General features: G+C 53.9%; 1 protein-coding gene across 2 annotated transcripts in view; it reads right to left on the bottom strand.

Moving 5' to 3' along the window:
* Positions 1 to 8,855, bottom strand: part of ERBB2 (erb-b2 receptor tyrosine kinase 2) — a 30,441-nt gene extending 21,586 nt beyond the window's left edge. For both annotated transcript variants that reach the window (XM_047757165.1, XM_047757164.1), the window contains exon 1: positions 8,581 to 8,855. In XM_047757165.1, coding sequence (XP_047613121.1) covers positions 8,581 to 8,653 — 73 coding nt within the window. In that variant the 5' untranslated portion in view covers positions 8,654 to 8,855. The remainder of the gene's footprint in view (positions 1 to 8,580) is intronic.
* Between the last annotated feature and the right edge of the window lie 6,331 nt (positions 8,856 to 15,186).

Raw genomic sequence — 15,186 nt, forward strand, 5'->3', positions numbered from 1 at the left:
GGACCCCTAGCCTGGGAACTTCCATATGCCGCAGGTGCAACCCTAAAAAGCGAAAGAAAGAAGGGAAGGGGAAGGGGGAGGGGGAGGGAAGGAAGGGGAGGGAAGGGAAGGGAAGGGAAGGGGAAGGGAAGGGAGGGGAAGGGAAGGGAAGGAAAGGAAAAGAAAGGAAAAGAAGAAAAGAAAAAAGAAAAGAAAAGGAAAGAAAAAAAGTTTACAAGTTTGGGAAGAGGAGGGAAATCAGGAGAGAGGCTCCTCTGGCTTGGCCCATCCGGAGCATCCAGAGGGGACTCCCCACTGTGCCAGGCCTAGGGAGCCTGCCGCCCGATCCAGGGTGTTGGCTGGCAAAGAAAGCCTTCCTTTGTCCCAAAGGCACGACTCAGGGCCAACGGGTAAAAAATCCCCCAAGAGAGGCGATGATGAATCATGAATCCTCTGGGTACCCCCTGCCCCGCTCCCAAGCCAACAGACTCAGGGCTTTCTCCCCAACCCATTCCAATGCCACCCACGTGCCAACCTCCTGGCACAGGATCCCCACCCCCACAATGCCACCCAGAAAGTGGGGAAGGAGGGTCAGCTGGAGTCATAGCTGGGGCATGGGGACCACCAAGGGCCTGGTCACTGCAGGGACCATTGGAACGCCTGCAGGCAGAGAAAAAGGAGCATCAGGTCCAACCATGGGCATCAGGACCCAGGCTGCAGATGCTGGGCCAAGGTGATACCTACTCCAGAGGCTCCTACGCTGGTACCTCACCCTTGCCACCTCCTCGGGGCAAGACTCCAGAACCAGCTGGCAGAATCTATGCCACGAAACTCCTGCCACAAAGGCACCAGCCACCTCAGGACTGTGTAGTGGCCCGGGGCCAACTACCAGCCAAGGGGCATCAGGAGAAACTGCTACCCAGCCCACCTGGACGCCAACCGAGTGTCCCTGAGACTGGAAGTACTCACTAAGACCAACCCAGGGACCCTAGAGGGGGTAAACAACCCTGGTAAGGGGGCGCTCTGGGCTGCAGCTGGCACCGTGCCCGCCAGCAGGAGGGAGATTAAAGAGCCCAGTTGAACTCGTTTTTCTGCTCTGGTGAGAAGATGAATCACCTGGCGCGTCTTACCCAGAAGGGTGTGCCAGGGAGAGGTGGGTGGAGGGCAGCCCGATACACAGGTCCGCAGGTGCCTGAGCTGCCGGGAATTCTTGCTGGTCCCCACTCTGTCTCCCATGGACTACGTGCAGGTTCAGGGGGACAGTGCAGTGGCTGACTTGGAGGTCAGACCCAGGGCTCCTGCTCTCCCAGCAACATGGAGCCCAAGGTCAAATCCAGGGGGTGGGGGGTGGGGAGTAATAAGAGATACCTCCTGCCTCCAGAAATCGGGGACAAGCCCCCTGGGGTTCTGGCCTGAGCCAATGGCCAGGAGCCCACAGCCTCCCAGGAACACCCAGCATGGTCTCCGTTCCCACTCCTCTGGCCAGATGGGAAGGAAGCAAAGAGGGAGGAAGGGGAGGACCCAGAAATAGAATTCCAGGGTTCCTCCCCTCCCCAGACTCCTAAGAGAAACAAGAGCCCGGGGGTGGCAGGCCGGGCCCAAAATAACGCCCGCTGCCAGGACCTCCCCCCCACCGCCCTGCCTCGGCAGCTTCAGCTGCTCTGTAGCCACAGCTGTCTCCAGGCCTAGACCCCAAGGCCCTGGCCCAAGCGGGGACAGGGACAGGCAGAGCTGGGGTAGGGGCCATCTCCACCCCCAGCGGCCTCTGCTGCCTCTAAGGGACACCAGCTGCGTAGCCAGGCAATAGGAAAAACAACAACAGGAACCTGGGAGAGGGGGAAGGGTAACTGCATCCACCGAGCACCTACTGGGTGCCGGCCCCCAGCAGGCACTCTGGGTGGGGCCTCATCCTCCAGAGGCTGGGGCTACAACCTCCACGTTGCAAAGGAAAGTGAGGCTGACAGGGGTTATTCTCCCGAGATCATAAAGCTTGTAAGCAACAGAGCCAGGATTTGAACTCGAGTCTGCCACATTCCTTCCACTAGGACCTGACTGCACACACACCCCACCCTGTGCAAAGGTAAATACACACCAGCTCTGTTGATGCCACTGATTACATTACACGCTCTGGGCAGGGGCAGGGCCAGGGCCCAGTGGCTGAGGCGGCTTAAGGACCAGAAAGAGTGTGAGCCCCGCCCCACCAGCTTGTTTGTGGCCGTTTTGAGTCCCATGAAGACTAAGTGTTTGAGGCCACTCTCACTTTTTTTTTTTGTCTTTTTTGTCTATATAGGGCCGCACCTGAGGCATATGGAGGTTCCCAGGCTAGGGGTCGAATCGGAGCTACAGCTGCCTGCCTACACCACAGCCACAGCAAGGTGGGATCCGAGCCGCGTCTGAGACCTACACCACAGCTCACGGCAACACCGGATCCTTAACCCACTGAGCAAGGCCAGGGATCGAACCTGCAACCCCATGGTTCCTAGTCGGATTCGTTTCAACTCCCACTCTCACATTTTTTTTTTCCTGTTCTCACCTTTGGAGATGGCCCACACTCTACGGAATGTGAATCCCTCTAGGTAAAACTGCTCTTCACGTGTAAAGAAAAAAAAAAGAAGACTAAGCGTTTGCAACAGGTGGTAAAGTTGGGACCCCGAGACCCAGCCCCAGGGAGCTAGAGACTTGTGGGCTAATAGTCCCCAACCTGACATGAAGCCAAGATTTGGACAACCTTCTACCCCCACCTCCCTCCTCTTCGCCAGGACCCACCAAATCTCCCTCCCATCCCCCAGCCCCTCACTCATCTCCCCCTCCCCAGACCTTACCATGGTCCCTATATCCACGCTGCCCCCATCAATTTTCTTTCTTTCTTTCTTTTTTGCTTTTTATGGCCGCACTCGTGGCATATGAAAGTTCCCACGCTAGGGGTTGAATCGGAGCTACAGCTGCCAGCCTACACCACAGCCACAGCAACACAGGATCCGAGCCTTGTCTGCGACCTACACCACAGCTCACGGCAACACCGGATCCTTAACCCACTGAGAGAAGCCAGGGATCGAACCCACAACCTCATGGATCCTAGTCAGGTTCATTTACCTCTGAGCCAGGAAGGGAACTCCCCGCCCTTGATTTTCTCAGGGGTAAGAGGTCCTGTTCCATCTCTTCATTTCCAGAACACCTGCCCCTCAGGAGCCCCAACCTTCATACCTCTGGGGCAAAGTCGGTGTGAGGCAGGGCCAGCCCAGGACCAGGGCAGAGCCCACAGTGAACCCTGAATATGTCTTTGCAGTGTGAACGAGTGAATTAAAAAATAAATGAAGGAGTTCCCGTCATGGCACAGTGGTTAACGAATCCGACTAGGAACCATGAGGTTGCGGGTTTGGTCCCTGCCCTTGCTCAGTGGGTTAACGATCCGGCGTTGCCGTGAGCTGTGGTGTAGGTTGCAGACGCAGCTCGGATCCCGAGTTGCTATGGCCCTGGTGTAGGCCAGCGGCTTCAGCTCCGATTAGACCCCTAGCCTGGGAACTTCCACATGCCGCGGGAGTGGCCCAAGAAATGGCAAAAAGACAATAAATAAATAAATAAATAAATAAATGAAGTCCAGTCAAGAGTCTCAAAACCAAAAGGGACCAGTTGAGGTCATCGTGTCCAGCCCTCTGCTCAGAGGCTTGTCACCGTGCCCTGTGTCCCTCTAGCTGGTCATCAGGGGTCAGGGCTTGGACCCAGTTCTGGGGGCTCTCCAGTGGGCTCTCTCTTCCCACCAGCCTTCTGCCCCAGCTGCTCTCTTGCCCACCATCATGAAAGCCAACACTTCCTTTGGTTTCCATGAGCACTACCTGCATCCCCAAAGCCCACCTCCCCCAGACCCACAGGGCCAGAGCCCATTCAATGACACCTGGACGCACAACCCCCCCCCCCCCTGCACACACCACACACACCTGGTGTAACTGACCGGGGCCCGGGCTCAGGTCATTAGGCCAGAACCTAGGTGGGCAGCTCACTGTGTGACCTTGGTCAAGTCCCTGGACCTGGAGGGCAAAGGCCAAATCCATTCACCTCTGGGATCGGCAGTGCCCGTGACCTAGAAGGCACTCTGTGAATATTTACTGACCTGAACGTGGCTGTAAGGAGGGGCTAATAACACAACTCCTACTCTCGGCAGAGAAATTAAACAAGACTTAAATGAGATAATGAATCAAGGAACAGTCTGTAAACACGACAAGACTTTGTAAACAGAGCTGGGGCAACACAAACATTGCCTATAATAATTCTCCCACTCCTTAAGAGCCCACACGCCCCTCGCCTAGGCGCTCTTCCCAGGGGTGGGGAGGACAGCCTAATAAGAGATAAAGGTGACATCCCGCAAGGCAGGGAGGGGGATATCTCTTTCCAGATCACCCCAGCACCCTAGGGTGGGGCAGGCACGACCACACTGGTCCTACACCAGCATCCAGCCCCAGCTCCACTGGTCCCTCACTCATGCTTCTATTCCAGCTGTCTCCCTCACCCATAGCCCTGGAGGTCCCATTGGCCCTCTGCCCTGCTCCTGTCCTCAGCCCCCAGCCACACCAGGAGGACCCAGGAGGAAGGCAGACACAGGCTGCAGGGGAAGGAAAGGACTCCAAAGCCAAGAGGGGACCTGGAGGGCAGGGAGGCCAGCTCACCTTCATTTTCTAAAGCCTCAATAGGGGTGATCATTCGCCTGAATAACAGAACAAGCCCCTAAGCTTTGCTTAACCCATTCCTGTTGAATGCAAAAAGACTTTAACCACTTTTTTTTTTTTTTGCTTTTTAGGGTCTCATCTGCGGCATATGGGGGCTCCCAGGCTAGGGGTCGAATCAGAGCTGTAGCTGCCAGACTATACCACAGCCACGGCAACGCCAGATCTGAGACATGTCTGCAACCTACACCACAGCAATGCCGGATCCTTAATCCATTGATCAGGGCCAGGGATGGAACCCACATCCTCGTGGATACTGGTAGGGTTCGTTACCACTGAGCCACACTTTGACCAACTCTTAATGCCTCCTCTTCAGAGTCCAAAAATGCCCTGGACATTACTAGTTGCTGGGAAGCCTTGGATAAGTCAATTCATTTCTTTGAACTTTATTTTTTTTTTTCTTTTTACTTTTTTTTTTCTTTTCTGCTTGTTTGCTTTTTTACGGCCGCACCCGTGACATACGGAAGTTCCCAGGCTCGGGGTCGAATCAGAACTACATCTGCCTGCCAACGCCACAGCCACAGCAACGCGGGATCTGAGCCATGTCTGAGACCTACACCACAGCTCATGGAACAAGGCTGGATCCTTAGCCGACTGAGCAAGCCCAGGGATCAAACCTGCGTTCTCATGGATACTAGTCAGATTTGTTTCCACTACGCCACAAAGGGAACTCCAGGCAATGCTTTCCTTTTATTTTGCATGGATGGGGGAGACTCTGAACTTTATTTTTTATTTATTTATTTTTGTTTATTTATTTTATTGTCTTTAGGGCTGCACCACAGCCAGAGCAACTCAGGATCTGAGCTGAGTCTGCAACCTACACGGCAACACCAGATCCTTAACCCACTGAGCAGGGCCAAGGATCGAACCTGCATCCTCCTGGATACTAGTCAGATTCGTTTCCGCTGAGCCATGACAGGAACTCCCATTTCCTTGAACTTTAGTTTTCTCATCTGTGCATCTGCTTCACAGGACTGTTGCAGACATGAAATGAAACTGTAGGGGAGTTCCTGTTGTGGCGCAGTGGTTAACGAATCCAACTAGGAACCATGAAGTTGCAGGTTTAATCCCTGGCCTTGCTCAGTGGGTTAAGGATCCGGCGTTGCCATGAGCTGTGATGTAGGTTGCAGACGCAGCTCGGATCTGGCGTTGCTGTGGCTCTGGTGCAGGCCGGTGGCTACAGCTCCGTTTCAACCCCTAGCCTGGGACCCTCCATATGCCGCAGGAGCAGCCCTAGAAAAGACAAAAAAAAAAGAAACTGTAATGGATAAGAAGAACCTGGCATATAGGAAGCATGCTGTACTTCTTATTTATTTTTTTATTTTTTAAGGCTGCACCTGTGGCATAAAAAATTTCCCTGAGCAATGCCAAGGATGGAACCTGCATCCTCATGGACACAATATCGGGTACTTAACCCACTGAGCCACAATGGAACTCCTCCATGCAGTACTTTTTAAAAAGTTAAGGCAGGAGTTCCCGTCGTGGTGCAGTGGTTAACAAATCCGACTAGGAACCACGAGATTGCGGGTTCGGTCCCTGCCCTTGCTCAGTGGGTTAAGGATCTGGCGTTGCCGTGAGCTGTGGTGTAGGTTGCAGACGCGGCTCGGATCCTGCGTTGCTGTGGCTCTGGCGTAGGCCGGTGGCTGCAGCTCTGATTCGACCCCTAGCCTGGGAACCTCCATATGCCATGGGAGCGGCCCAAGAAATAGCTAAAAAAAAAAAAAAAGTTAAGGCAAGAGAAGTTCATATAGCAGGAGTCTGGGTCCTTCCAAACCAAGAGAAAATGAAAAGTGCATTGTAATATAATGTATCTTCTCTTTCAGCTTTTGATACTGTCTTTCAGTTGTTTTTTTCTTGACTATTAAAATGAAGTTATTTTCCTGATGTACAGCAAAAAGAAGGAAGGAGGCTGGTGGGAGAATCATTCAGGAATTAAACCATGAGCTCTGCCAGACATGTTTGCTGCACTTTACCTTGACCTCTAAGAAAAGGCAATCCCAATAATCCTCGGCCTTCCCCACTTCCCTTTCCCCCACATTCTTGCTGCAGCCCTCAGCCCTGGCATATACCGGGAGTGCTAGAGGCAGCTGGGTGGTGCGCTGCCATTTTAGCCAGTCCCCTGCACAACAACTGAGCACCTCTTTCGGCACCCAGCAGTGAGGGCCGAGGGGTGAGGAAGACAAGAGCCCCCCACCCCCACCTGGTCATTGGTGGGAGAACCGAGCCCTCAGATCTCAGCACCGCAGCGGGAGCAACCTGGCTGCTCTCCACCTGCTCAACTCCCAGGCCCAGGTAAGGAGGGCAGCAGCTGGGCCTGACCACCCAGCCGGCCGGCTGGCCTCACTCTTCCAGCAAAAGGTCAGAGGGGAAGACGCCCACCTGCAAAACAGGGAGGAGACGAGTAGGCTCCAGAGGAAAGAAGAGCCTCTGGCCTCGGAGGGAAGGTGTGGGGCCACCTCCCGCTGTTTACAGCAGATCTTGAGGGAGGGAGTTCCTTGAGGGCAGAGTTCAGCAGGGAGATGGCTGTTTGGCCACACAAAGCCCAGACACACAAACACACAGACCACACAACTCAAGAACACCCTAGCAGAGCCGCCCCTCAGACAACACTGCAAAGCTCTGACCCAGGGGCCCTCCGGCAACACAGACAGGCCGACACCCACTCCTTCTCCAGACTCCCTGACCCTTGGAGACCACCCACTACTCCCAGAACATTCTTTCTGTCTTCCCCACAGCCCAGGATGCAGGGGGCAGTGCCCCTCAGAGTTCAAAGGTAGCAACTGCAAAGGTGTGGCTGGGGGGGGGGGTCCCACTGCCTGGGGGTCCAATCTGGGATCCACCAATTATTTGCTGCTACTTAACCTCTTTAAGCCCGGGTCTTCACTCGGAAAGTGAATAATTCTAGTAGAACTTCTCTCATGGGGGTTGTTCTGAGGATGAAAGGAGGGAACACAGGCGGCACAGCACCTGGCACAGAGCGTATTTCCAGGACGCGTCAGCTTTGATGGTTGTCGCACACCGAGGGACAGATGGGGCAAGACTCACACACCGCCCCTCCTCCCCGCAGCACCCTTCCCCGACCCGCACGCAGGAAGGTAGAAGCTGAACAACCCGCAGCAGGCCCCATTCCGCAGCCTCCGTCCTGCCAGGAGCCCCTGCCCAGGAGCCCCTCCCTCGGAACTCTCCCACTTTGCGCCCCAGACCCGGAGACCCACCACCACCCGCTCCCTGGCCCACGCTCTTCAAGTCACAAAGTCACAAAGCGCACAGTCCCCAAGTGGGCCCTAAAGAAACGCGTTCAAAACAAACGTCTCCCCCTTCCCCCACCCCAGATCCCGGCGTGAGGCAGCTCGCGGGCTCCGGCTGGACAGGTCGCGTTCCCCCACCTCTTCCCCCCACTCCCCCCCGCGCCCGGATCCTGCCTGGAGCTGGAGTAACTCAACCCACTCGGCCGAAAGGGGGCGGGGAGGGGGCCGGCAGAGGGGACCCCCAGGAATCCAGCCCAGTCCAGTCTGGAGGCGGAGGCTGCCAACTGGAAAGGCTTTGAGAGAGGAGCTTGAGAGGGCTCAAAAAAGGGGAAAACACACACACACACACTCACACACACACCATGCAACACACCCTTTGAAGCAAACTTTCTGAACAGTTTCAGAGAACTTTTTTGACAAGTTCCGGAGCCGTCGCGGACTCTGCAAAGCGCCAGTCGCTTGAATGGGACATCTAGAGCGGCTCCGGTGTCATCCCCCCGCCCCACCTTCTCTGGCCCCTCGGTGCCGAGGGCCGGCGGCTCTGGGAAGTTGTGATGGCCCCTCTGCCCCCCGCGGAGGGTCCCCAGGCGGCAGAGTCGCGTCGCCGCTCCCCACTCCCCCTACCCCAGACCCACCTTGGGTGCTCGCGGCTCCGGGGGGCAGGAGGGCGAGGAGGAGCCCCCAGCGGCACCAGGCCGCCAGCTCCATGGTGCTCACTGCGGCTCCGGCCCCATGGCTGCGGCTGGACCAGGCGGAGAGGACGCGCGGGCCGGGCGAGGGGAGGGGGCCGGGCGCTCGCGCCGGAAAGGGCACCCGGCGGCCTCGGGGCTCTTCTCGGCTCTGTGGGCACGACGGAGGGGACTCTCAGCTCCACAACTTCATTCTTGTACTTCCTCAAGGCAGCCCTCCTCCTCCACCTCCACCTCCTCCTCCTCCTCCTCCTCCTCCTCCCGTGATTGGGAGCAAGCGCGCTCACAACTCGCCCCCCCACCCCCACCCCCTCCAACCGCATTCCAGCAAGTCCCTGGGAGTGGCAACTCCCAGCTTCACTTTCTCCCTCTCTCCGCGCAGGCCTGGGGGTGCGCCGTTCCCAGCGCCCGGACGCCGGGGTTGCCGGCCGCCGTTCTCTCCCGTTTCCATGGAGAACCCCCCAGCCCTCGACAAAGCCGAGGAGGGTGATGGCGCCCCCGCCCCCGCGCTGGGGCAAAGGCTTTAGCCTGACATCCTTCACTCTCTTTTAAGTCGCAGGTTTTTTCGTAAACCTTCCCGGCCTTTTGCATCCTATGCCATCACATGCTTATTTGGTTGAAGATCAAAGAATGGTTTTCCTACCACATGCTCCCGTAAAAGTGTTAGTGGTGGTGTGTGTGTGTGTGTGTGTGTGTGTGTGTGTGTGTGTTGCGTTTAACCTGTGGCTTCCAGGGGTCCCTGGCATAACTTTTCGAAACGTTTAGGTGTCTTTTTCCGGTTTCAAAAGGATGGTCTGAAGGGGGTCTGCAAGTGTGGGGAGAGGCAAACGGGAGAAACCTACACCTCAAGCCTTGTTTCAACACCCAATTCATCCAAGGTTCCTTCTGGGTCCCCTACCTTTTATTAGGTTTCTCAATTCCACCTCCCTACCCTGCATTCCACCTGGAGCCCCCCACCCTGGCTAAGGCCCGGTGGGGGATGGGGCGGAGGTGGGGATGGAAGGAAGGCGGCGTTTTTGCAGGAACGGCCAACAAAACACCGCAGATAGATATACTTATCCAAACAGATTATTTGTTGTTTATCTGAAATTCAAATGTAACCGGGCATCCTTATTTTTGTTTGCTAAATCCGGCAACTCTAGTTGGAATGCTCAGCCTACTGTAGCATGCCTGTGCTGGTCCAGAGGGGATCAGAGGCACCTACTGGGGGCTGGAGAAGGAAGGGCATTAGCATTTCTTAAACGGCTTCCTTATTCCTAGTGCGGTTCCTGGCGGCCACTTTCACAATAGGGGACTTGAGAATGGGGCATTCTGGGATCAGAATGACCTCGGTTCAAATCTCAACTCTACCACTTATTAGCTATGTGACCTTGGGCAAGTGACTGAGCCTCTCTGGTTCTCACTGTGCTCACTTGTAAAACAGCACCTGGCATATTAGGCTAGGGGTTAAAGGAGATAATACTCTTGAAGCTCTCAGCACAGTACTTAGCACATAGTAGTTGCTCAATAAATGGTCTCAGGTTTAGTTATACTGGGGCAGATCCAGGTTTTGTGGGGCCTGAAGATGATGACATTTGAAGAGGTTTCTTTAAGAGAAGGCAAACAAAACAAGGTCCTACCGTATAGTTATATTCCATATCCTAAGATAAACCATAATGAAAAAATATATACAAAAGACTGGATATCGGAGTTCCCTTGTGGTGCACTGGGGTAAGGATCTGATGTTGTCACTACCGCGGCTTGATCCCTGTCTCGGGAACTTCTATATGTCACAGGGGTGGCCAAAAAAAAAAAAAAAAGAAAAGAAAGTTGGTTGTTGGGAAACCAGTTTCAATGATCAGAACAAGCCTTTTTCTTTCTTTCTTCTTTCCCTTTTTTTTTTTTTTTGAGAAATAGAATGGAAAGAAAAGATTCTCCAGATCATACGATCGTCTGTAGTTCATATGGGTACCTGTGTAGTCCATAGGTAGATAAGTGTCTTAACGGCATGTGTGTCCTGGAGGATGAGGCGCAATGGATCTAGTCTTGGGATTGTAGTCACAGATGTTCAAGTGCTGCTGTGTATGGTGACACAGTAGCCCTTCGGGAGGAGCATCGACATCCCTGTTCTGTCCAGGGTGAGGGTGAGGGTCCAGGAAGTGGAGGCTCAACCCGTGTATCAGTTTGCCCAAGACTTTCTCAGGGCTAATCAGGGCAAAGGTGAACAGCCAGCAAAACCAGCCCTTCATCCTCATGCCCTCGCCCAGCCCAGGACCTAGTCAGGGTGCTTCTTAGCCCTGCAGCCTCTCCCCCCTTGAGGGAGAGGGGAGGAGTCAGACATTCTTGCACTGAAGAGCTTGCACGGGGCACCCAAGCTTGTGGCTTTGAGACCCAAGCTCGTGGCTTCGAGACCATCAGGGTGTTAGAGTCAAAGTGAGAGCTGCCCCTTCTCCCCCAGGCCCCTGCTCCCTGCCATTATGTTAGGAGGGTTCATCCTGCCAGGAAAGCTGCTGGGGTGCCATCCTTCACTGGGCCCCCGGCTCTGTGCCACCCTCTGTCCTGGAGCCACACTCCTCGTCTCGCTGAGTCCTCGGGCGCCAGAGGAGGAGGTGCTACCTTTCCCCATTTTGCAGAAGAGGAACCCTGAGATCCGGAGATAACTGAGCCATGAGACTTTGGCTTAATCCATTCAGCTCCGGAGAACCCTGAATCAAGGGTACAAGAACCCACCCTCCCTGCAGGCCCCTGCAGAGGCATGAGAGGAGGGTTCCTCCAAGAAATCGAGGCAACTACTCCTCCCTCCCTTCACAAATATCCCACCTCTCCACCCCACTCCCTATTCCTGCCCTGGCCAGACAAGCCCACCCTCTTAGCATCCCAGGGCTCAGAAGGAAACTTGGGCCAGAGACAATGCTCGGCCCCAGTGGGCTGCGGAGGGAGGGCGGAGCCAGCGGGAGTGGGGGCTGGAGTGGCGATGGGGGAGGAGCCGGGGTCAGAACCCGCTCCCCAGGAGGAGGCTCCAGAGGGGCTGAGTTTCCCAAAGAGAATGAGCCCATTCAGAGCCAGGAAGGAAGGGGGGAAAATCCTTGTCTGTGTTTGACAAGGGAAGAGGAAGGGGGGCAGGGGTGGGCGCTGCTGATTCGCTTCTCCCCTCAACTGCCCCTCCAGCAGGGCCTGGCGGGCCAGCCTAGGAAAGGGGACGTCTGAGGGACAAAGGCGTTGGGGGGGGGGGAGCTCAGGGGGAGAACGGAGGGGGCGGGACTGCCCGGGTTGCTGGAGGAACCTGAGAGTTTGCCAGAAGGGTCCAGTGAGAGGCCTGGGGAGAGAGCGAGAGCGAGGAGGACCGCAGAGGAAAGAAAGGGGTGACAGCAGGATGGAGGGCCGCTAACCCAGGGGCAGAGGGCGCTGCGGGAGATCCACCTGCAGAGATCTCTGGGCAGCAGGTACCTGGTCAGTGGGCCGTGGAGGTGACCACTGGCCCTGAAGAGGCAGGAAGGGGCTCCAGCATAGGGAGATGACCTCTAAGGGTCAACAGGCTTGGGGCTGGGACCAGCGGCCTGTGAAATGCCAGTCAATCATTGACCAGCCCCCGAGACTGAGGGGCACAGGAGGCTCTGTGTATGTGTGTGTGTGTGTGTGTGTGTCTGTGTGTCTGTGTGTGTGTGTGTCTGTGTGTGTGTGTGTCTGTGTGTGTGTGTGTGTGTGTGTTGGCATCAGAGGCTCCTCCCCTCTGTCTACCTCACCAGCCAATCTGGGGTCAGAGGACTGAAAACAAACAGAAAAAGGGAGGAGACAGTCCACAGTCCGAGGTCCAGACCAGAAACTGGGGCCTACCCTAGGGGACCTCTCTAGTCTGGTTCTCTGGGGGAGTGTCTGCAGGAATTAGGTAATTGGAAGGAGTCCCCTGAAAGTAGGCACAAGGCCTCCCTGGGGCCACAGGAGAGTGATCTGCAAGCTTCTGATAAGAAAATCTGCCCCGGAGTTCCCATGGTGGCTCAGCGGTTAACGACTCAGACTAGGAACCACGAGGTTGCCAGTTCGATCCCTGGCCTTGCTCAGTGGGTTAAGGCTCTGGCGATGCTGTGGCTGTGACATAGGCCAGCGGCTACAGCTCCGATTAGACCCCTAGCTTGGGAACCTCCATCTGCTGTAGGTGTGGCCCTAAAAAGGAAAAAAGAAAGAAAGAAAGAAAATCTTTCCCTCATAGCTGAGCCTGCCCAGTTGTATCCCTCACAAGTGTCCTATCTTAATAAATCTATTTCTTGCCTTAAAAAAAAAAAGAAAGAAAAAAGGATGGAAGAAAGGAAATCTGTCCCTCATAAAGGTGGTCTCTTATTTTTTATTTATTTATTTTTTCAGGGCTGCACTGGCGGCATATGGAAGCTCCCAGGCTAGGGGTCGAATCAGAGCTACAGCTGCCGGCCTGCACCACAGTCACAACAATGCCAGATCTGAGCTGCATCTGAGACCCACACCACCACTCAGGCAACGCAGGATCCCCGACCCACTGAATGAGGCCAGGGACGGAACCCACATCCTCATGGATACTAGTCGGATTCATTAACCACTAAGCCACGAAGGGAACTCCCTGTTGTTTTTCTTTTTGGTTGTGCCTGCAACATGCAGAAGTTCCCCAGGCCAGGAATCAAACCTAAGCCATAGCAGTGACCTGAGCCACAGCAGTGATATCGCTGGGCCCTTAACCCACTGTGCCACAGTGGGAACTCCAAAGTAAATTCCTTAAACTTAAATCAGATCATTTCATTTGCTTCAGTGCTAAAACACCGCACAATGGCTTCCTGCTGTCTAAACTCTTCACTGTGACCTGAGACTAGCTAGAACCTGGTCTTTAGTCTCACAGCCTTCCAGCCACTCAGGCTTCTTCTCTGTTTTTCAAAGATGCCAAGCTTGTTCCTGCCTTAGGGCCTTTGCACTGGCTGTTCCCTCAACCTAGAACAATCTGCCCCCAGGTGTTAGCTGGTCATGCGGGTTTCAGCTCAAATGTCACTCCCCACCCCCACCCTGCTCTTTAGGGCCACACCGGAGGCATATGGAAGTTCTCAGGCTAGGGGTCAAATCAGAGTTACAGTTGCCGGCCTACACCACAGCCCCAGCAATGCCGGATCCGAGCCTCATCTGTGACCTACACCACAGCTCTTGGCAATGCTGGATCCTTAACCCACTGAGCAAGGCCAGGGATTGAACCCGCAACCTCACGGTTCCTAGTTGGATTCGTTTCTGCTGTACCACTTCTCAAATGTCACTTTTTGAAAAAGGCCTCTGACTACCCAGTCCAAAGTAGCCTCCCCCTCCCTCCCCACTTCCTTATCCTCTTATCCGCCCTCCCTCACTGAGGTTATTCAGTTATATAACTCAACACTTTTGACCACATGAAGTTGACTTAACATTTTTCCTTTTTTTTGACTGATGACATATGCAAATGGCACACATTTTTTAAAGTACAAGAATAAAATGTGTCCTTCACTTCCCTGTCACCTAGACACACAGTTCCACTTCTCCCCGGAGGGAACAAGTATTTCTACTTTCTTGTATCTTTCTACATAGTCTCTAAAATAGCAAACATAATATATACCCTCATTTTTTTCCTCATACAAGGTAATGCGTATACACACACACACATACACAGTTCCATATCTTGCCTTTTATAAGTAGCAAAAATACCATGAAAGTTTTTTTATGTTAGTTAGTACATTATAAATCTGCCCCATTTTTTTTTTTTTTTTTGCTTTTTCAGGGCCACACCCTCGGCATATGGAGGTTCTCAGGCTAGGGATAGAATCACAGCTACAGCTGCCGGCCTACACCACAGCCACAGTAACACCAGATCTGAGCCTTGTCTGTGACCTACACCACAGCTCATGGCAACGCCGGATCCTTAACCCACTGAGCAAGGCCAGGGATTTAACCTGCAACCTAATGGTTCCTAGTCAGATTTGTTTCTCCTGCACCATGATGGGAACTCCCCTTTTTTCTTTCTTTCTTTTTTTTAATGGCTGTACCCACAGTATATGAAAGTTCCCAAGCCAGAGGATAAAATCTGAGCTGCAGCTGCAAACTATGGCAGAGCTGTGGCAATACCAGATCCTTAACCCACTGTGCCAGGCCAGGGATCAAAATTGAACCGCCACAAAGACAGCAGAGACAACACTGGGTCTTTAACCTACTGTGCCACCGTGGGAACCTCTGCCCCATCCTTATTAATTTATCTTCAGCATTTTATTGTAATTATATGGATTTCCCTCAATTCGTGCGATTAATTCCTTTCTGCTGGACATTTAGTCCCTTTCTTTTCTTTCTTTCTTTCCTTCACTATTGAGCATAATGACCAATACTTCTATAAATAGCTTTGTACTTCCCATTTTGCACTTCCGTAGGTATACCTAGAAATCCTGTAGGTATACCTAGGAGAGAAATTGTTGGTTAGAGGGTCTATGTAAATTACTGGATTAAAGGGTCTTCTTTTACAGTCTTAGAGTGCTAAGTTACCCTACCTAGTGGTCATACCAATGTGCTCTTACATGAGCAGTGAAATTGTCCTAGACTTGTGTTTGA

Source organism: Phacochoerus africanus, chromosome 14 (assembly GCF_016906955.1).
Source record: "Phacochoerus africanus isolate WHEZ1 chromosome 14, ROS_Pafr_v1, whole genome shotgun sequence".
Lineage (NCBI taxonomy): Eukaryota > Metazoa > Chordata > Mammalia > Artiodactyla > Suidae > Phacochoerus > Phacochoerus africanus.